The sequence below is a fragment of the Anomalospiza imberbis genome, chromosome 13 (assembly GCF_031753505.1).
Source record: "Anomalospiza imberbis isolate Cuckoo-Finch-1a 21T00152 chromosome 13, ASM3175350v1, whole genome shotgun sequence".
Lineage (NCBI taxonomy): Eukaryota > Metazoa > Chordata > Aves > Passeriformes > Viduidae > Anomalospiza > Anomalospiza imberbis.
In genome coordinates, this window is record NC_089693.1 from 880,508 (window position 1) to 901,267 (window position 20,760).

Genomic DNA, 20,760 nt, shown 5'->3' on the forward strand with positions numbered 1-20,760 from the left:
CCCAGGAACATCCAGGAGGATCCAGAAGCACCCAGGAGGATCCAGGAGCAGCCGGGAGCACCCAAGAGGATCCAGAGGGATCCAGGAGCCTCCAGGAGCACCCAGGAACATCCAGGAGGATCCAGAAGCACCCAGGAGGATCCAGGAGCAGCCGGGAGCACCCAAGAGGATCCAGAGGGATCCAGGAGCCTCCAGGAGCACCCAGGAGCATCCATGAGGATCCCAGAGCGACCTGGCTCCAGCCACGGGGCATGGGGGGGATGTGCAGGGGACAGCCGAACCTGCCTTCCTCTCCCACATCCTCCCAAGGAAGATTTAACGTCCTTGGACATTCCCATCCCGGGAATGTCCCAGGCCAGGCTGGCCGGGCTTGCAGCACCCTGGGTCAGCGGCAGTGTCCCTGCCCATGGCAGGGGTGGCACTGGATGGGCTTTAAGGTCCCTTCCCACCCAAACTGGATGAGACCCGGGCTGCAGCCGGAGAGTCATGGGCACGATCCCTCTTCCTGCTGTCCCAACTCCCTGGGCAGAACTTCGCAATTCCAGCTCTTTGGAGCTGTCTCGGCTGCCAGGAGGGTTCTGGGGCTCTCCCTCCCCCAGCACCCCAGGGTGCTCTTCACCCACCAGTCCCAAACCCAGGGACACAGGGCAGAGAAGTGTCGGTTTTGATGTTGGGAGCCTGCCGGGGAGTTTTGGGGGGTCCCGAGGCGGGGTGCTGCCCCCAGGGCCACCCCGGCCGTGCGGCAGCAGCCGGAGGCGCCGGGCTGGGCCGGGCACTGGCGTTGCTCAAGCAAATCCGCTGAGGACTGAGGGCGAGGTCAGGGGAGCTGCGCTTGTGAAAGGCCGCGGCGGTCGGGGCCTGTTGTGGCAACAGCGGCAACCGCCTGGAGACGTCACTGGCCACGGAACGGTCCGGGGAGAAGGGACCCAGAGGGCTCAGCCAGCCCCTGCCACGAGCGGGGACATCTCCCTCAGAGCGTGCTGCTCCTGCCCCATCCCGCTGCCTCCCGGTGCCTCCCGGTGCCGCTGCCTGCGGGTTCTCGTGGCCACCAGCACGGGGCCAGAGGGGCGCGGGGCTGAGCCCTCCCTTGCCAGGGCCGCTGGAAAACCTCGCTGCCGAGAGCGGATAAAGCCCAGCTCCCCGCAAAGCCAAACATCCAAATATCCGGGCTCGCCGAGCGCTCCGCTGCCTTCCCGCTCCGAAATCCTTGTTTAGATAAACTTGAAAGCTGAAGGGAATTTGGCAGGCGGGGTCCTGCCCTGCGCGGAGGGCAGATAATGTCACCTGCAAAGTAAACACACACCAGTGACCGGGGCTGGCACCGCCTCGTCAGCGATAAAGCCACCGCTGGGGCGGCTCCCGTCACGCCGGGCTGCGCGGGGAGGGAGGAGGGGACACAAGGGACACACGTGGGTGCGGGTGTGTGCGGCGTCCGTGCGCACACGTGTGCGCGGCCGGGAGTCACCTCCGGCCCCGCCGGCCGCCTTCTCCCGCGGCCTCGCAGCAAATCCGCATCGCCCCGGGGAGCTGCAGCCCCTTCCAGAGCCGCGGGGAACTCGTGGGGGTCCCGTGGCACGGGGACATCGTGGGGGTCCTGTCGGGGTTCCCGACCCGCGTCCCGCACGAGGCCGAGGGTGGCGGTGGCTGTGCGGATGTTCGGACCCTTCCAGAAGTCCCTGCCCTCACCCTGAGGGATTCTCCCTCCCTTGTGGGGGTTTGGGGGGGCTGTGGACACTCCCGAGGGCTCAGCGGGGCCGGGGGGGTGGCAGGGCCGGGGAGGGGCCGCGGGGGATGGGGACAGTGGCTGATCCCGCAGAGGAGTTTTGGGAAGGGGAAGGGGAAGGGGAAGGAAGGGCAGCTCGGGCGGTTTCCCCGAAAGGCTGCTGGGAACAGGATGGGGTCACCAAGTGTCACAACACCCCGTGCCCAGAAGCTGAGGCCGAGGTTTCTCCCCAGATCCGGGGAGGGAACATCTCCAGCTTCCCTTCCCGGCTGTGCCACCTCACAGGGCACCAGGAACAGGACAAAGCCAGCCTTGGAGCCGTGACACCCCTACATGGTCCCCAAAAACCCCAGTCCTCCCGCTCTCCATGGGGGCACCATCCCATGGGAGGCTGCTCTTTGCAAGGCACGTGATGGTGACACTGGATGTCCTCAAAGCCATCATCCTCATCCTCACCTGGAGGGGGTCTCCATCCTCTGGAGAGGAGGGACACCATGTCCCCACTGATGTCCAGACTCGAGGCCAGCTGGGAGAGGAGACAGCAGCTTCTCCCTCTGAGGCTTTTCCTGAGATCCTTCAGAAAAAGAAAACCCAACTCGGAAAAAGGAAAATAAGTTCTGGGAAAAGATCACAGGTTTCTAATTGGGATGTGCAAATATCAATTTAAGCAGACCTTAAATCAATATGAACCAGAACGTTTCCTTTCACCCCTAATCGTTCTTTTGATTTTTTTCCCCCCCAACCAGGTGAGTTTTAATAAGCTAAAATAAAACATCTCCTCTTTCAGTGCAGCCCCAGCATGAGGAATATCAATTAACGAGAGCCATCCTCGGCCGTTGGAGTTCACCACAAACGCGCTGGAGCTGCGGCTCGATGGGAATGGGGAGAAAATTACAACCTTTTCAGGGAAACCATTAAGTAAAAATCAGAATTTGTCCATAAGTACCACAGGGGGAGGGGCACAGCCCAGCTAATGGCTTCTATTTTGAGCAATAAAGTGAATTTTCAGCGCAAAATCGCCGTTTTCTGTTCCTCTCCTAGTGGCCTCACGTCCCCTGTGTCTGGCCCCGGAAAGTCCCTGGGACAGAGAGTCTGGCTCAGCCCTGCCATGGGAATCACCCCCTTTCCCACATTTCCCAGCTCAGTGGGTACAGAGTGAGGGCTGGACAGAATCCTCAAATCCTGGAGATGTTTGGAAGGGACCTTAAAGCTCATCCACTGCCACCCCTGCCATGGCAGGGACACCTTCCCCCATCCCAGGCTCCAACCTGGCCTTGAGCACTGCCAGGGATCCAGGGGCAGCCACAGCTTCTCTGGGAATTCCAGCCAGGAATTCCTGCCCAGTATCCCACCCATCCCTGCCCTCTGGCAGTGGGAGCCATTCCCTGGGTCCTGTCCCTCCATCCTTGTCCCCAGTCCCTCTCCAGCTCTCCTGGAGCCCCTTTAGGCCCTGCAAGGGGCTCTGAGCTCTCCCTGGATCCTTCTCCTCTCCAGGTGAACATTCCCAGCTCTCCCAACCTGGCTCCACGAGGGGCTCCAGCCCTGGAGCAGCTCCAGGGCCTCTGGAATTGCTCCAGCAGGTCCAGGTCCTGCTGATGTTGGGATCCAGTGGGGTCTCACCTGGGGGCAGAGGGGACAATCCCCCTTTCCTGCGGGAATGAGCTGGGAAGAAGGGCAGAGCGCTGAGGAAGGGCAGCGTGTCCCGTTCCCGGGCCCTGCCCACGGGGAGGATTTCCAGGTGCTGCTGCCTCTGCTTTGGGATCTCCCGGGAGCGACGGCAGTGTGCGACACCGGGAGCTCGGCCACGTCCCTCCACTAAATCCCCGTCACCTCGGGCGCCCTCGGAGAGAGCGCTTTGCAGGAGGAATAAGGACCACGACGATTCCCAGGCTTGCTCCTTGCCCTTCATTTTCCTTGTTTCTCCGGCACCGGCGGTTCCAGGGGCTGCTCCTGCTCCGAGTGCTTCGGGGAGCTGTGCTCCCACATTATCCCAGCTCCCAGCCTCTGCCAGGGGGCATGGATGGGGGTCCCGAGGGGTCACTCGAGGGACACGCCAGGGCGACTCCAGCGGACATCCCGGTGGACGCCCCAATGGGCACCTCTGGGGGCACCCAGTGTCCACCCTGATGGGTGCTCCAAGGGATACCCCAAGGGATGGACACCCCAATGTCCACCCTGATGGGTGCTCCAAGGGATACCCCAAGGGATGGACACCCCAATGTCCACCCTGATGGGTGCTCCAAGGGATACCCCAAGGGATTGACACCCCAGTGTCCTCCCTGATGGGTGCTCCAAGGGATACCCCAAGGAATGGACACCCCAGTGTCCTCCCTGATGGGTGCTCCAAGGGATACCCCAAGGGATGGACACCCCAATGTCCACCCTGATGGGTGCTCCAAGGGATACCCCAAGGGATGGACACCCCAATGTCCACCCTGATGGGTGCTCCAAGGGATACCCCAAGGGATTGACACCCCAGTGTCCTCCCTGATGGGTGCCCCAGTGGATACCCCAAGGGATGGACACACCAATGGGCACCCAATGGGTGCTCCAAGGGATACCCCAAGGGATGGACATCCCAATGCCCATCTTGATGGGTGCTCCAAGGGATACCCCAAGGGATGGACACCCCAATGTCCACCCTGATGGGTGCTCCAAGGGATACCCCAAGGGATGGACACCCCGATGGACACCCAATGTCCATCCCAACAGGTGCTCCTGTGAATACCCCAATGGATCCCCGAACATCACCCCGATGCAATGCGGGAGATTCACAAAGAGCTGCTGCCTCGAAAGACGAAAAGTCCCCCCCAAAAAAGCCGAAAGGCGGCAAAATGAAGGATCTGGGAAGCGCTGGGAATGGCGGAGGAGGCGGAGGCGGGAATGCCGCGGGGGCAGCGGCCCCGCGGTGACTCCGCTCCGCGCTCGGTCCGCGCCGCGTTTTGCGGCGCTCCGGCCGCGCCCCACGTGGGGCAGGGGCGTGGCCGGGCGGCGGCAGCCAATGGGCAGCGCCGGGCGCTGACAGCGCTCGTCACGTCAACAACCGGAACGCGCCCAATTAGCGGCGGGCGGGGGGGGCCGGGGCACCCCCATCCCGCAGCCCGGGGGTCAGCGGGGCGCTCGCACCCCCGCGCCGGGCGGCGAGGAGCGGCGCGGCGTTCCGGGGCGCCCGGCCTCCTGCTTGTTACTGAAGCGGCGGCGTTTGGTTCTCGCCGAGAAAGCGCCGAGCCGCGGCGTTGCCGCAGAGATCGCGGCGGTGCCGCGGCCCGCCCGGCTCGGCGGTGACAGATTGTTTGAGCTGGAGGAAGCGCCGGCCCGGGCTAATTACGCCGCCATGGCGGGCGGGCGGCGGGCGGGGGCTGCGCGCCGGCGGCCCCGCGTGGCTTTGATTGACAGCGCCGCTCCGCCCGGCCAATCGCGTTGGGGCGGCGGCCCGCTCCGCGCCCTGATTGGCGGAGCGGCGCTGAGCGGCGCGCGGCCCCACGTGGGGCGGAGGCTCCGTCTGACGCGCGGGCCGGCGGCCATTTTGTGCGCGGGGCCGGGCCCGGCCCGCCCGTGCGGCCGCCGCTGCTGCTGCGGCCCCGCTCCCTCCGGCCCGCCGCCACCGCGGCTGCTCCCGCTCCGCCGCGGCGGGCACGGCGGAGTCCCCCCGCCGCGGGCGCAGCCGGGTGTCCCGCGGGCGCGGCGGGAGGGTCTGACGTTAACGCCATTACCCGTGTTTCTCGTTAAAGCCCCTCAGGCGTGAGGGGAGGCGCGGAGGGGGAAGCAGCGCGGCCCTCACGACACATCAAAGGGGCCGCGCGGCCGCCGGGGGAGGCCGGGCGGCCTTGCCGCCGCCCGCCGGTGCGGGGGGGCTCGTACAGAGCGCTTTCCCGGCGCGGAGCGGGGGCGCTCCGGTGCCAGAGCGGCTGTGTTCGTTCTGCCGCCCGAACCGGGCCGCTGGAGCGGGGTTACGGCAGCGCCGGGCCCGAGTCACGGCCGGGCCGGGGGGCGCGGGGCGGGGCGGGCCCGCGGTGGGCGGGGCCAGCGGTGGGCGTGGCTCGCGGCCGCCCCTCCGTCAGACACAAGCTGCCATTGTGACGTTCCGCCGGCGCCGCCCAATCAGCGCCCGCCGCCGGCGGCCCCACGTGGGCGCGGCGCTCTCCCATTGGCCGGCGGCGGCGAGGCCGCCCGGGTTTTGTCGCCCGCCCGCCGCCCCGCTCCGCCCGGGCGCTGTGGCGGCACCGCGTGCTCGGGCGCCGCTGCCCCGCTCCGCGCCCGCTCCGCGATGGCTCCCGGAGTTACGGCGATCCCGGCTGGACGCAGCTGAACGGCCGCCCCCGGGCGGGGGACCCGCTCGCACCTCGCATGTCCGCGGCGCCCGGGAAGTCGGATGTGTACGGCCTTCCTCCCCCTCCTCCTCTCCTCCATGGCCGTCGTGCTCCGGCGTTAGTTCCTGGCTTTGCTTCCCCTTCTCCCGGCCGCAGGAATACCGCGGGAGCCTCCTCCCGCCGCCGCGTTGTTGTTGTTGTCGCTGTGGCTTTTTGATCTGGTTTTTTTTCCTTTTTTTTTTTTTTTTTTTTCCGGTGGGGGGGTGATTGGTTTGATTTTTCTCCTTTTTTTTTTTTTTTTTTTTTTTTTTTTTTTCCGCCAGCGAGTGCCGGAAGGAGGAGGGGGGGGTGAGGAAGCGGAGGCCCGCGGAGCGCGGCGGCCGGGGGGGTCGGCACCTGGCCCCGGCGCTGCGGGGCTGGGCTCGGCTCCGCGGGCGCCTCCCCGGCGGTGCGGGGCCGGGGTGGTGGTGGTGGTGGGAGAACGTGCGGGGGGGAACCGGCCGGGCCCGCTCCCCCCCCCACCCCCTCCGCCCTCCCTCCTCCGCCCCCCGCACGGACTTTCCTCTCGTCCCTTTGTTCAGTTCTCGGCCTCTCCGGGAGCGCTCCGAGGCCGGCGGGCAGCAGCGGCAGCTCCGCACGTCGCGATCGCCGTAGCGAGGCTCGGCGCGGCTGCTTCCAGTGACCGCGCCCCAGCCCGGCCATGTACCCCCAGGGCCGGCACCCGGTGAGTCCCGGTACCCCCGGCCCGCGCCCCCCGCTCCCCTCCCTCCGTCCGCCCCGCTGCCCGCCCCCCCCCCCCCCCGCCGCCCGCTCGCTCCCCCCGGTAACCCCCCCCCTTTCCCCCCCCACGCCCGGTAACCCCCGGTTCCCGCAGGCTCCGCACCAGCCGGGCCAACCGGGCTTCAAATTCACCGTGGCCGAGTCCTGCGACCGGATCAAGGACGAGTTCCAGTTCCTGCAGGCCCAGTACCACAGGTGAGCCCGGGGGGACCCCCGGCCGCCCCCCCCGCCCCGAGCCCCCCCCGGTTCTGCGGGGTCTCACCGTGCGCTCTCCCCCCCCCCCCAGCCTCAAAGTGGAGTATGACAAGCTGGCGAACGAGAAGACCGAAATGCAGCGCCATTACGTTATGGTGAGAGACTTTAATCAGATTTCGGATCAGCCTGCAAATGTCATTAGCTGCGAGCCTGCGAACGGGGGGGACCGGGGGACCCCCCCCCGGCACGGGCACTGCCTGCCCGGGGACCCCCGGGGCGGGGGGGCGGCGGTGCCCGGCGCTGCGAGCCCCAGACGGCTGGAAGCGCGATCCCAAGTTTCCTGTTAACCCCTTTGGCGCGGTCCTGTGGCCTCGGGGGGGGGACGGGGGGGGGGCGGCTGGAGCGGCGACCCCGAGCTCGGGGGGATCCCCGGTGCTGGTGGGGGTCCCCCCCTTGCTTGCCCCGAGGCCACCCGGGAGCCATCCCAGCTCCTCCCCCCCTCCCCCCCCCCGTTCATCCTTCCCGAGGGAAATGGGCACTTTTGTTGCCTCAAAACGCTCTTTTTTAAGCTAAATGAGCGTGGCGGACCCCCGGGTGGGCTCGTTGGGGTTTCTGATGGGTTTGGCAGGAGCCAGCACCCCCTTTCCCGGCCGCTCCCCGCGCTCCCGGCAGCTCCCCTGGTCCCTGGGGGGGAACAAATCCGCCCCCCCCGGTGAGAAGCTGGATTTTTGGCCAGACTCCGGGCTGTACCTGTTCTGCCAGGGCTGAGCAGACGCCTGTCACCCAGCTCTGCGCCTCTTTGTTTTTCTAAGTAGCTTAGGAGGAGAAAACAGGAGTCAAAAGGAGTGTCCCCTCGTTAAGTGCCTGCCAGTTAAACCCATAAACATCTGCTTATTATAAGGTGTAATTTCCTTGGCTACCCGTGCTTTAAGCCCAGTTTTGCCCAGGATGCTTTTTGGTAATGACCTTATGCAAATACCTTCTGTGAATGGAATTCAAAATCTCCTTGGCTCTCGTGTTTAATTGAATTTTTTTTTTTTTTTTTTTTTTTGCTCTCCTTCCCCAGTACTACGAAATGTCGTACGGTTTGAATATTGAAATGCACAAACAGGTGAGTAATTTCGAGGGGGGAAGTTGTGATTGATTGATCTCCTGTTGCCCTTTTCCTCCACCTGAGGTAAAATCGGCCCTGATTGCACTAAATAGGGAATAAGTGCTGGAGGCAGGGATGTGACTCCAGGTGGGATCCCGTGGCCCGGCTGTTAAATTGGCAGCCGCAGGTTGATGGCACTCGGTGGGGTTATTTTGTCGATATTCACGAGGAATTTCGCTTTTAAGGCAGAGTGTTTATGCAAAGAGGTGAGAACAGCCTCGCCTCCCGTGCTGGGAGGTCAATACCTGGAATAGCGCGTTCCCAAGGCTTGGAAAACACTGATAGGGGCTGCGCTGGCCTCTGCTCGTGTTGTGGGTACAACAGGGCTGTTTGTAAGGTCATCCCCTGCTCCCGGCCCTGCCCGAGCGTGAGACCGAGCAGGGAATTATCTCCCGAGCTCACCGTGTGTTGCTCAATGTCACGGAGTTGTCTTTGCATCTGGGAAATGAAGCAATGTTTGGGGCTGGTTGGGGTTTTGTTGGGTTTTTTCGCTCCCCCCCCCCCCCTTCCAGTCTTCTCTAATGTGTAACTTGCCTGAAGGAAAAAATAGAGAAGGCCCCAGCAGAATGTGGTGTGCTACCTTGATAAGATTATCGCTAAAGAGCCTAAAGGCTGCGCACATGATGGTAAAACTTAAAGGAATAAAGTTATTATTGAGATTAGACCTGATTATTTGTGCTGCTGCTGCTGCTTACTGGTTTTAGAAGGAGTTCTAATTAAGAACTTAGGGCAGAGAGAAGTTGACATCAACTTTGCCGCTCGCAAATCAGCCCCATTCAACTCCGAAGTGGTTTGGCTTAATAGCGGCATCGCCCTCCTCCTCCTCCGAGGCTCGCAGGGCGCTGATGAGATGCAAAGCAGCGTCTCTGAATGCGCCTCTCTCTTCCTCGCCTCGCCTTTCTGCGCCGTAGTCACGGGGCAGCGAAAATAATTCCTGCTTAGTCTTCAGTTTTTTATAAATATCTCCTTCCACGCAGATAATCCCCACTTCCCGCTCGGGGGCCGCTGCCCGGCCCGGGGGCTGCGGGGACCCCCGAGCTCGGGGGAACTCGGCCACGTTTGTGCTGGGGCGCTCGGGAGCACCCCAAAATTCGGGATTGTGGGGTAGGCCCGGCCTCCTGCGAGGAGGGCACGGCTTTGGTGCGGCCAGAGGGACACGGAGCCTGCGGCCACCTCGGCAACGCCCGGGGGAATCTGGGGGGGACTGGGGCGACCCCAGCCCAGGCTCTTCCTACCTGGGTGCTGCGTGTCGGACGGTGCTGGGAGGTGCTGGAATGGTGCCCCAGCATGCTGGGTTGGTTCCCTCGCTGGCAGATGCCCTTCCCAAGACGTTCCCAAGTGTTTTCCGCTGCTCCGTGGGTGCCTCCCGAGGTTTGGCAGCGCGGGATGAGCGCTGGGAGGTGCGGATGGAGCAGCCCCTCCTCCGTGTGCCGTGGGGGTCTCGGGGCTGGCCGAGGAGCCTCAGAATTCCCGGTTTGCTTCGGTCCCTGCCTGTGTTGGTCGTTCCCGGTGCCGGCAGCCCAGGAGGCCCAGCGTGGTCCCTGCTTTGCCGGGAGCCGTGCGAGCGATTCCAGCAGCATCCCGTGCCTGCCCGGGCGCTTCCCGGTGACATCTGCTGTTCCCGGGAACTTGGGGAGGCTGGAGCTGTCTCCTTCTTTAATTGACAGCAGCGCGGAGCAAACAAAGCAGCCCGGGCTGCGCTTGCAGGCGAAAACGGGGCGAGCGGGGAGCGCCGGACCGCAGCGGGCGCCCGGGGAGCCTTTCCCCCCCTTTTTGGGGCCGCAGCATCCCCTGAAAGGCATCCCTGGCGCAGCATCCCCCCGCCGGGCATCCCGCAAGGCATCCCGCTAATTGCGGCGTGGTCCTGCCGGCATCTGGCTGAGGGTGGCTGGTCCTGAACAAACAAGTTTATCAGCTGACCTGTTTAGCGGTTGACTTGTGTTTATCTGCACACAATCAAGTAGACTGAAGTGCTTGAATTATTCATGCAGTGTCCTGCCCTCCAGACTTGACTGCTTGTGATTACATCTGCTCCAGACAAACATTGATGGATACTTCATCTTTAAGCAAAAGGGGATTGTCTGTCTGTGGGCTTATATAACAGATTATCTCTTCCACGCTGAATATTAAGTGTGTGCATATGTGGCTGCGTGTGGGGTTGGGGTTTGGGTTTTTTTTTTTTTTTGGCCTTCCCCCCCTCTTTCTTCTCGTTTTGTTTCTCGTTAGGGAAAAAAATGGAGTTTCATAAACAACTCCATATGCAAGGAAATATTTAGGAAGTGATTCTCCAGTCGGTTGCAGTGAATTGCTCCTTACATCAGTCTTCCTGCTGATCTCAACTCCTTCCCCGGGCTCAGCTTTCTCAGCTTTCCTAAACCCGACTCCAATCAGGAGTTTTCTTTTGAAACCCCGACAAAACTTTTTTTTTTTTTTTTTTTGGTCGGGTTAATTGATTTTTCCAAAAGAAACTTCCCTTCCCCTGCCGGCCGTGCATTGTTTCTGTGCAGATCTCCGTGGATAATCGCCGAGGGCAATAACCATTCCAAAAGGAAAACTCATTTTGCGTGGGGAAACGGGACACCTCGGAGGACAGAACCTTTGTGTGCCTTTGATTTCTTGTTATGGCTGAGAACGCTTCACAGAAGCACTTCTTGTTTTCCTGCCTAATGCTTGGAACAAACCTAAACCCCCCAACACTTCCAGGGAAGAGAGGCAGCTTTTTGTGTGTGTGTGTTTCTAGAATATTCTAGGAACACAATATCCTTTCTGTCGTGCTCGTTAGCAAGGAGTGCCAGGTAATAATTTGCTAAATACTTCAGAAGCCGAGTAATTTGTGAGCTGTGCTCTCAGCACTCCCAAGGCAGAAGGGAATTCTGTCTTCCCTGGCTGAGTTTTGGGGGCTCCTGGCTGAATTTTGGGGGTCTCGGCAAGCTTTACCCCATTGCTGCTGGTAATTCCCTAATGAGGGGTTGTGTCCTGCCCCTCCACACCCCCGCCCTGAATTTAATTCTCATCAGCCAGGCTCTCCACTTTGCTAATAACGATAGCAGCCACAAATAGCTTTCAACATGCCATTGACAGCCCGCTTGGAGAGAGCACTTGAAATAGTGGTAGACAGCTGAAAGTACCCATAATTGTGCGCCCGAGTGAGAACCACACTGCTCAAGGGCCTGATTTTCATGTGCTTAAAGAGACAATATCCTGGTTTCAACAAATGCTGCTGGTGCTTCACGCCTCGTGTGGTTGCCTCCTCCTCCTGCGCGGGGAGGAGGCTTTGGGGGGATCTGGAGGGGGCTGTGGGGCGCAGAGCCTTTGGGAAATCACCGCGGGGTGTGCGTGGAGTGGAGGGAGCCGTGCTTTGGAGGGGAGGAGAAGCCTGGGGCCTTGCGAGTGGGAGCTGTGGGGTTGGGGTGGTGCCGGTGCCGGGTTCCTGCAGCCCCATCTGCAGGGGTTGAGGGTGCCCTGTGGGTGTGTGGATGAATTTGTTCTTTCCCAGGGAATGGTGGCGTTCCCGAGGCTGCCAGAGCTGCAGGACGTTTGGACAACCCTCTGGGGCACGTGGTGGGATTGGTGGGTTGTCTGCGCAGGGCTTTGGATAATCCTGGTGTCCCCTCTCACCTCTGGAGATTCCTGGATTTGAGGATATAAGTTGGGATGTTTTGGGGTGTTTTGCAGTGTTCAGCATCTTCTCCCCATCCCTCACCCTGCTGCATGCACCCAGCAGCAAGAGCAGGCTGGACTTGGGGCTGGTGTGGCCCAAAAGCTGTCCTGAGGCTCCACCTGCCATGGCCTGGTGGGAGTCCCTTCCCCATGGAGAATATTTTCCATCTGGGGGACAGATTGAGGGGTGTGTGATGTGTGCAGGGTGTTTTGGGGCGTTCTCTGCGGGTCTGGGGTTGCTGTTTGGGGTTTTTTTGGGGTGCCCTGTACAGGGTGTTTTTGGATGCTGAACAGTGCCTGTGGGGCTGGTTCCTGCAGGCAGCTCCATCCTCCCAGGAATAGGGAGCCCAGGAGGGATCTGTGTCCTGTCCTGTGCCATGGGGGGGATGCTGGGATCCATCTGGGGGGGTCACCCCGGGGCTGGCACATCCCTGCAGCTCCCGTTTGCCTCCTGGGCATCCAAAGCTGAGACAATTTGGCACAAGGAGCGTCCCCAGTGCCCAGAGCCCTGTCTGGGGTGTACCCCAGACCCTGGATCCAGCCTGGAGCTCTGCACTCCCTGCTTTCGGGTCAGTTTTAGGGCCGCTCTGCCTCTCCCATGACTGACATCCGGGGGGTTATTTTTAAATTCCCTCTGCCCCATCCAGGTGTAGGGATGGGAGGGCAGGGAGCTGCGGGGCAGAGCCAGCCCCAGCTATTTAACACCGAGCTGCCACCTCTCCGAGCCCGTGCCAGCAGCAGCTCCCCGTGTCCCCAAGTGCTTTCGATGCTGCTGGTGGCTCTGGCCGTTTTAAGAGCAGGTGACAGGAGCCTCAGCCGGGGCCAAGTGGTCCCGGTGTTGATTTATCACCGGTGCAGATGTTTTCTCTGGTTTCGCTGAAACCCCACGCCGGGAGGTTCTGGGCAGGGAGCAGGGCAGATTCCTGGCAGGGGCACAGAGCGAGGGGGGATTAGTTGGGATTGCAGCTTCTCCCGACTCCTTGCCCTTTCTAACAGCCAGGAGTGTCCTAGGATTGATGTTTGGGAGCCTCTCCCCGTGCCCCCTCCGGGTGTGTGATCCGCCCTGGTCCAGGGAAGAGGCCGGGCAGCCGAAGGGGATGAAGGGGATGCGGAGCTGGGATTGCCATGGCAACCCGCGGTGGGAATGGAGGCTTTCCTTGGCAGGAGCAGCTCGAGGTGGGGCTCGGGGGCTCTGGGCAAGGTGATGGATGAGCCCTGTGAAGGGGAAGGTGTCAGGCATGGAGCCCTCCTCTGTTCCCAGTGTTCCAGAGAGTCCCTTTCCCTCCTGGTTAAAGTTTTAATGGGGACAACTGGAGTTTAATGTGCCAGGGAATGAGAAAAGGGAAAGTGAGCAAATATTTAAAGACTGTTGAATCTCGTGTTCACAGGAAACCTCACGGTTGTAAACATAATATTTTGGACATCCAATATGTCTGTGCTCGCCGGATCCCACGTGGGAAGTCTCTTTCTGTGTGGAACGGGGAGTTTGGCTTCACATCTTGCTCGGAAGTTTTGCATTTAAAGGTGGAAGCATCACGTGTGCTGCTGGTCAGGGCTGTCCGGGGAAAACCCAGCTCCTTCCCTTCCTGCTCCATGGAACCAGCCTGGCTGGATGCTGTTGTTTTCCAGGATGCAGCCCAGGGGAGCTGGTGCTGGCCCTGCTGTTCCCCCCTCAAACGTGGATCAGATTTGTTCTGGAGCAGGGAGCTGCCAGGGCAGAGCTCCTGGAGCAGCGGCCGCGCTCGCCGCATCCCGCAGCTGGAGCTGGAGGAATAAATCTTTAATGGAGCTGCAGCTAAATATAATCTGATCAAAGTGCCAGTGCCAAAGAGCCTGGAAGGAGCTTTTCCCGTGGCAGGGCACGGCGGTGGCACCACGGGCGCTGGTGGCACTCTTGGTGCCAACCTGGCTGCTCCGGCCACGGCGCCGGGGCTGGGCTTGGGTTTGGCCCAGCCCTCGACCCTGTGGGAGTGTTGGGTGCTGAAAACCCTGTCCTGGCCAGAGCCTGGTGCTGGGGACAGGGGCCACCATAGCAAAGTGTCCCTGCAGTGCTGTGGGACACAGGGAGTGGCTTCCCCCCGCCAGGGCAGGGATAGGCAGGATACTGGGGAGGAATCCTCCACTGGGAGGGGGCTGGGACGCTGGTGCCTGTGACTGCCCAATTCCTGGAAGTGTCCAAAGCCAGGTTGGAGCAACCTGGGCTCCTAGAAGGTGCAGGGAGTGGAACTGGACGAGCTTTGAAGTCCCTTCCAACCAAACCATTCCAGTATTCCATGATCCCTGGCTGCCTGCTGGATCTATGCATCCTCATGCTCAGGGCCAGATGATCCTGGTGACTTGGTGGCTGTGTCCAGGGTACCTGAGTCCAAGCTGTGGTCACTTCAGCCGTCCCTGCCTTGGCATGGTGTGCCAGCACGTTCCCTGCCTCTGGAATTGCTAAGAAAAGCATCAGGTGAAACCCAATCACCGGGAGTGCTTCTGGAGAAGAGGATGGCCAGGAATGTTCCTGTGGCTTTGCAGCCCATGAGGAGCTCTGTGGGGACTTCTTGGAGCTGGACCCGGAGCTCTGGGGCCTGTGGGGTTGTTCCCTCCATGAGGGTGACTCCAGGCTGGGGCAGGTCAGGATTTTCCTGGTGTCTCCTTGCTTATGGTGCTGCTGGGAATGTTGGTGGTGCTTGTTGGGTTGTTTGTGTAGCAGGAGCAGCAAGGGCTGGGTGTCCATTGGGATTTCTCCTCCAAATTAGGATCTTTGGGGATCTTCCTTGGGGTGCTTGAGAGCAGGTGGAGCTGAGGGCTCCTTAGGTTTGGCTGGGCGTAAAACCCAGCGGTGCTGTAGGACCTGTCCCAGGCAGCTGAGCTGTGGGATCAGCAGGGTGAAGCCTCGGGGTGGATTTGGGTGATTTGGGGAGCACAGGGGGGGTTTGGGAGCAGGGGGTGGCTGTGGCTGTCCCGGGAACGAGGCTCCCTGCCAGCAGGAGGCCGGAGCTCTCCCGGTTAATCACTTGTGTTGTTGATAACGAGCTGCTGGGGCTGGCGGGAGGAATTTCGGGGCGTTTGATTCCGTGCCAGCGCTCGGCTCCGGCCATTGTTGTGGCGCTGGATCCTCGCGGCCGCTCGGCCGTGTTTGACTTGGAGCTGGAGCTGTTTTCACAGCTGCCTTGGCCAGGAGCAGCCGGAGTTAACCCCTGGGAGCCAGGACACGGCCGAACTGCTGGGAGCATCCCTGGGGTGGGACATGGCCAAACTGCCAGGAGCATCCCTGGAGAGGGACACGGCCATCCTGCTGGGAGCATCCCTGGAGAGGGACACGGCCATCCCAGCAGGAGCATCCCTGGGGTGGGACACGGCCATCCTGCTGGGAGCATCCCTGGAGAGGGACACAGCCATCCCAGCAGGAGCATCCCTGGAGAGGGACGCAGCCATCCCAGCAGGAGCATCCCTGGAGAGGGACACGGCCATCCTGCCAGGAGCATCCCTGGAAACTTCCACAGAGCTGTTCCCATCAGGTGTAGCCCAATCTCCAGGAGTGCTTCTGGAGAAGAGGATGGGCAGGAATGTTCCCGTGGCTTTGCAGCCCATGGGGAGCTCTGTGGGGACCCCTTGGAGCAGGCCCCAGAGCTCTGCGGTCTGTGGGGTTGTTCCCTCCATGGGGTGGCTCCATGCTGGAGCAGATCAGGGTTTTCCCGGTGTCTCCTTGCTTATGGTGCTGCTGGGAATGTTGGTGGTGCTTGTTGGGCTGTTGGTGTAGCAGGAGCAGCCTGTCCCAGCCATCCCCAGCAAGGGCTGGGTGTCCACTGGGGTTTTTCCTGCAGTGAACCTCCCCCAGGGTGCAGCTGGCGGGTGTTGGTGCATCCAGGCTGTTTCCAGAGCGGGATGTGAGGCTGGCAAAGGGAATCCCACCCGTGAGCAGGGAGCAGAGCAGAGCCCCCAGCCCTGGTGGGGACTCAGCTCCCCGCACAGGGCCGGTGGCTTGGCCAAGCATGGTTTGGAGAAACCAAAGCCTCACTGCAGCCCTGGGAGCGGGAGGAGATGGAGGGGCCACCAAAGCCTGGATTTCCTGGGATGCAGCCTCTCCAGAGGCTGAGCCTGGCTGTTTCCTTGGAGCCAGGGCAGTCCAGGCTGGTGTGGCGCTGCCAGGCTGCTCAGGACACTCATCCCGTGGTGGGAAGGGGATGGAAGTGTCCCAGGGAAGCAGGGAAGTGTCTCTGGGCTGGAGAGCTTGAGGGGGCTCCCAGTGCCTCTGCTGGGAGCTGCTGCTCCCGTGGGCAGGGCTGGGAGGGGACGGGAGGGGGTTTTGGGAAAGGACAGGGAGAGGGGACAGAGAGGGCGTTTTGGGAAGAGACAGGGAGGGGACACAACGCTGCTGCCAGGAAACCTCGTGCCACCCGTGGGAGGCTGCCGGGTGCTGACAGTTGCTTTTCCTTCTTCCCCTTTTTCAGACAGAAATTGCTAAAAGACTGAACACCATTTTAGCCCAGATCATGCCTTTTCTGTCACAAGAGGTAAGGACTTTTCCACACCCTCTTTGAGGGCATGTGGCTTCTCCCAGGGGTTTCCCCTCCCTCACAGGCAGTGCTGGGTCCCTGGTCGGGGGGATGTGAGAAATGGGATTTAAATCCTGCCTGAGTGCTGGAAAACCCTTAGGATGGGCAGAGCTGGGCCCTGCAGGGGCTCTGCTCAGCCTGGGGGGCTGCACTGAGCCCAAAAGGCTGCCAGGGGCTTCCCCTTTTCCCTGAGGGGCTGGGAAGTGCCCCCGGGCTGCTGCACCCAAAACAGGGCAAAAAACCCAGGGAAAACCAGGCAAAATAGGGCCCAAAAGAAGGGGGACTGTGCCTGGGGGGTCCTGGGCTGTGGCTGACCGGGCCCTGTGTCCCCACAGCACCAACAGCAGGTGGCCCAGGCTGTTGAACGTGCCAAGCAAGTGACAATGACGGAGTTGAATGCTATCATCGGGGTACGTGGACTTCCCAATCTGCCTCTCACCGTGTGTATTCCCCTTTTATTCCTATCATTTACCATATCCAGAGGCAACCCTGCGCTCAGGAGGGCACACAGGGAGGCTCCCAGTCCCCAGCCATCCCAAAACCCCAAAACTGCTGCAATCCCACAGCTCCTGGCTGTCCCAAAACCCCAAAACTGCCCCAATGCCACAGCTCCTGGCTGTCCCAAAACCCCAAAACTGCCCCAATCGGGCCCCCAGCAGGACAGGGCTGGGAGCTGCTGCCTCCCTGGCAGCTCCAGGATTCCAGCGGGATGTTCCTGGGGAGATGTGGGATGGGAGCCTCCCGCAGCCCCTGAGGCCAGGCTTGTCTCTGCCGGGCTGTTGGTGTGGAATGTGCTGTGCCCTCGGCGGAGTTGTTGTTCCATGCATTGACCCTTTCCCGCACAGATTGAGGGGTTCTGATTGAAAATGAACAATTTTAATCATTTCTGTAATTGCTGTCACTGCCTTGATCCTGCAGCAAACCCCAGGACATCGGAATTCCCGATCCACGTCCTGGGCCGGTGGCTCCAGAGCTCCTCTGGCTTTGTTTCCCAGAAAATACTCGTTTATAATGATTTTAATTTTTTTAATGACTATTTACACTTCTTAGGCTTCACGGATCTTTATAATTCTCTGTGTCTAACTTGCTCTTCATCCATTTTCCTGTATTTTATGGCTGTCACCCACTGTGGAATCGTGCTCCGGGCTCCTGCAATTTTTGGGAATGAGGAAGCAGCCGGATCCCTCGTGGTGGGGCTGGTGCCACTTGGGAAGTGCCCCAGGAATGGGAGCTGAGCTTTGGGGTGACACTGCACCCTCCTGCTGCTCCTCACCTGTTGGGAGTGAGCTGGGGATGGAGCAGGAGCTGCTGGAAGTGGCAGACACTGGAATTCAATGAAGGTGGATGAGGAGGCCCATGACCCCCATTCCCTGGATAATTGCTTCCCTGGGTCTCTGTGAGGCCCTGCTGTCATTAACAGCCAGCCCAGCCCTTTAATTGCTTCCCTGATGAGCTCCCAGCTGGAATCACGGGCTGGAATCACGGGCATCTCCTCCGGGCTGGCCCGGCAGGAGGGGCAGGGAGGGACACGGTGCTGGCAGCAGCTGGCCAGTGATCCCATGGCCTTCCATGGCTTGTCCAGGGATGGGGAGCAGGTTTGGGTGGTGGGTCCGTGCTCCTGCACCTGCTCCAGAGCTTCCCAGAGCAGAAAATCCAGAGGATTTCTTCCTCCCCTCTGTGCAGGGAGCGGTTGGTTGCTGTAGGGTGGCTGCTGGCAGGAGGGGATGGTGATTCCATGGCTTTCAGAGATGCTTCCAGGCTCATCCCAGAGCATGGAGCTGGTTTGGCTGGAGGATTTGTGCTCCTGCACCTGCTCTGGTGCCCACAAAGACACAAAATCCGAAGGATTTGTTGTTTTTTTTTTTCCTCCCCTCTGTGCATGGAGTGGTTTGTTATTGTCAGGGTTGCTGCTGGCAGGAGGGGATGGTGATTCCATGGCCTCCCATGGCTTTTAGAGATGGTTCCAGGCTCCTCCTGGAGCATGGAGCTGGTTTGGGTGGCAGCTCCAGCCCGAGTCCCCAAATGCAGAGGATTTGGTGTTTTGCCCTGCCCTAAGCAGGTTGTTTTTGTAGGGTTGCCCACATGGACACATCCCTGGCTTGGTTTGCTCAGCACTGGGGTGTCCCAGTGTCCCTGAGCTCCAGCCCTGGCTGGCCCTGCTGTCCCCAGCCTGCCCCAACACCCAAAGCCCCCTCAAATGGTGCAAAGCTCTTTTTTTGCCCCTTTTGAGGTCAAGAACTGTTAATTTTATGCATCTGGGCCATTGTCTCGCAGCTCCTGTGCTCGAGGCTGGGCTGAAATGGAGCCTTGATTTGGTTGTGGCCCTGGAAATGATTAAACTCCGTCACTAAATTTAACGCCGGCGCTGAACTGAAGTGCTGAACCATTAAATCGGGAACAAAGGCATGGAGCGTGATGGACATAATCCAATTAAAGCCACTCCAGCAGCAGACACTCCTTGCCAGCCTTCCTCCCAAATCTGGAACCTCTTCCCGTGTCCCCGTCTCGGTGTGGCGCCGCTGAGGGACCCCGGGAGCTCCGTGGGCACTGGCCCTGCAGGATTGTTATCCCTGCCTCCCCAGCCTCCTGTTTTCTGGGACACTGGGGACATCACTCCCTGCCGGGGTCCTGCCAGCACAGGGGGAGCCCAGCTGATGCTGGAATTCAGTTGGAGCCCCCAGTGCAGCATCCTGAGGGATCGGAGTTGCGGATGGGCTCCACGATCCTGGAATGCTGCTCCAAATCCTTGTCCTGTGTGTGTCACTTGTCCAGCAGGACCTCGGTCCCTGGGCAGGGGGAATTGGGGTTCCCAAAGAGCCTCCCCATCCCTGGAATGCTGCAGCAAGCCCTCACCCCGTGGTGCTGTTGGAACACAGGATTTCCAGGGTTGGGATGAGGGAGGGGAGGGAAGGGAAGGGGCCTTTCAAGCAGGGGACACTCGTGGCAAGCAGGAGCTCTGTGCCACCAGGTGCCAGGTGGGGTTTGTGCCCCTCCTCGGAGCCTCCAGGACGTTGCTCCCGAGGGATGTGCAGGAAGGATGCTGCACTGGGAACCCGGGAATTCTGCAGCACCGCCCCGGGATGAGCCCCGGGCTCCTTGGCTCAGCCTGCTCTCCTTGCCACGGGAATGACCTGCCTGGGACACGGATGGAGCTCTGCAGCCCCGCTTTGGGATCTTGGCTGACGCGGGGACGAGGCTTCAGGACATCCCACATGGATTCTGCTCTCCACCGCCAGAGGGGAGAAAACCAAACCCACCTGGAGATGTTGTTGTGGGCCACCAGGGATGCTGTGTCCTGACCTCGGTTCCACGTCCTGTGAGGGGCTGTTCCTGCAGCTCACCGAGCCGTGGATGGATTTATCTGTTGGCAGCCTAAAAACCAGGAAGATATCCCAGTTTTTTTCTTCTCTGCTGGAGCAACTCCAGGTGCTGATTCTTCTCCCCATGGTGCTGCTGCATGATGGGGCTGTGCTGTCCCCTGGGCTATTCCAGGGTTGGAATTGCCATCCACATCCTGGGAATTGGAGTGCTGCTGTTCCACGAGGCCACGTCCCTTTTTTGGGTGGAAAGCTGCTGGGATGAGTTACAGCATGCAGATGTTTCTGGAAGCTGGAGATGGCTGAGGATAAACCACTGGATCTTGGTGTGTTCCAGGGATGGGCACCCATGGAGAGCTCCCAGGAGAGGAATGTGGGAATGGTTGGAGGTGCTGGAAAACCACCCGGGGCTGTTCTCTGGGAGGATGCTCTGCTACAATGGCCAGCCCTGCCTCTCCCTCAAGTGGGTGGAAATCCTGTGAAATTGGGATTGGGAAGAGCCCCAAGGATCTGTTCCGTTTGTGTTGGTGCCAGAGGATTGATCCTGGCACTGAGGAGCTGCCGGGGACTGACCTTGTGCCCCTCACCCCCAGCTCTGCTCCATGTCCTGGTTTGGGGACGCTCTGGAATGTCCATCCTGAGGATGCTTCCCACCCTGCTGGCAGAACCAGCTCCTGCTTTTGGAGGGCTCGGGGATTTACGGATTTCCTGCAGGCCTGATGGCCTTCTCCGTGTGGCTGCTGCTGCAGCTGGGATCTTGGAGCTGCTTCCATGGATCTTCTGTGCCTGGGGCTGCAGCCTCTGCCCTCAGCTCCCACCTGGAATCTTCTTCTGGATGGGGATTTCCCTCCCCATCCCACAGGATGAGAAAGCAGCTCTGGAAGGGGTGGGTGACCCAGCCAGGGCCTGCTCCATCCTGCTGTGTCCATGGAGTGGGACGTCACCTTCTGCTGCCCAGAATGAGTCCTTCCACTGGCAATGGGCCAGAGCTGTCCCCCCGGAACTTGGACTGGATGTGGGGAAACTTGTCCTGGAATCATGGAATGCTTTGTGTTGGAAGGACCTTAAATCCCATCCA

General features: G+C 60.9%; 1 protein-coding gene across 6 annotated transcripts in view; it reads left to right on the forward strand.

Annotated features, from left to right (window-relative positions):
• The first annotated feature begins 5,731 nt into the window (after positions 1-5,731).
• TLE3 (TLE family member 3, transcriptional corepressor) overlaps positions 5,732-20,760 on the forward strand; it is a 29,137-nt gene continuing 14,108 nt past the window's right edge. For 2 of the 6 annotated variants that reach the window (XM_068203477.1, XM_068203478.1), the window contains exons 1-7: positions 5,732-6,150; positions 6,615-6,757; positions 6,908-7,008; positions 7,100-7,163; positions 8,075-8,119; positions 16,261-16,323; positions 16,701-16,775. In XM_068203477.1, coding sequence (XP_068059578.1) covers positions 6,734-6,757; positions 6,908-7,008; positions 7,100-7,163; positions 8,075-8,119; positions 16,261-16,323; positions 16,701-16,775 — 372 coding nt within the window. In that variant the 5' untranslated portion in view covers positions 5,732-6,150; positions 6,615-6,733. Of the gene's footprint in view, positions 6,151-6,614; positions 6,758-6,907; positions 7,009-7,099; positions 7,164-8,074; positions 8,120-16,260; positions 16,324-16,700; positions 16,806-20,760 lie in introns of all 6 variants that reach the window. The other 4 variants (XM_068203475.1, XM_068203476.1, XM_068203474.1 and 1 more) reach the window with 3 other exon arrangements.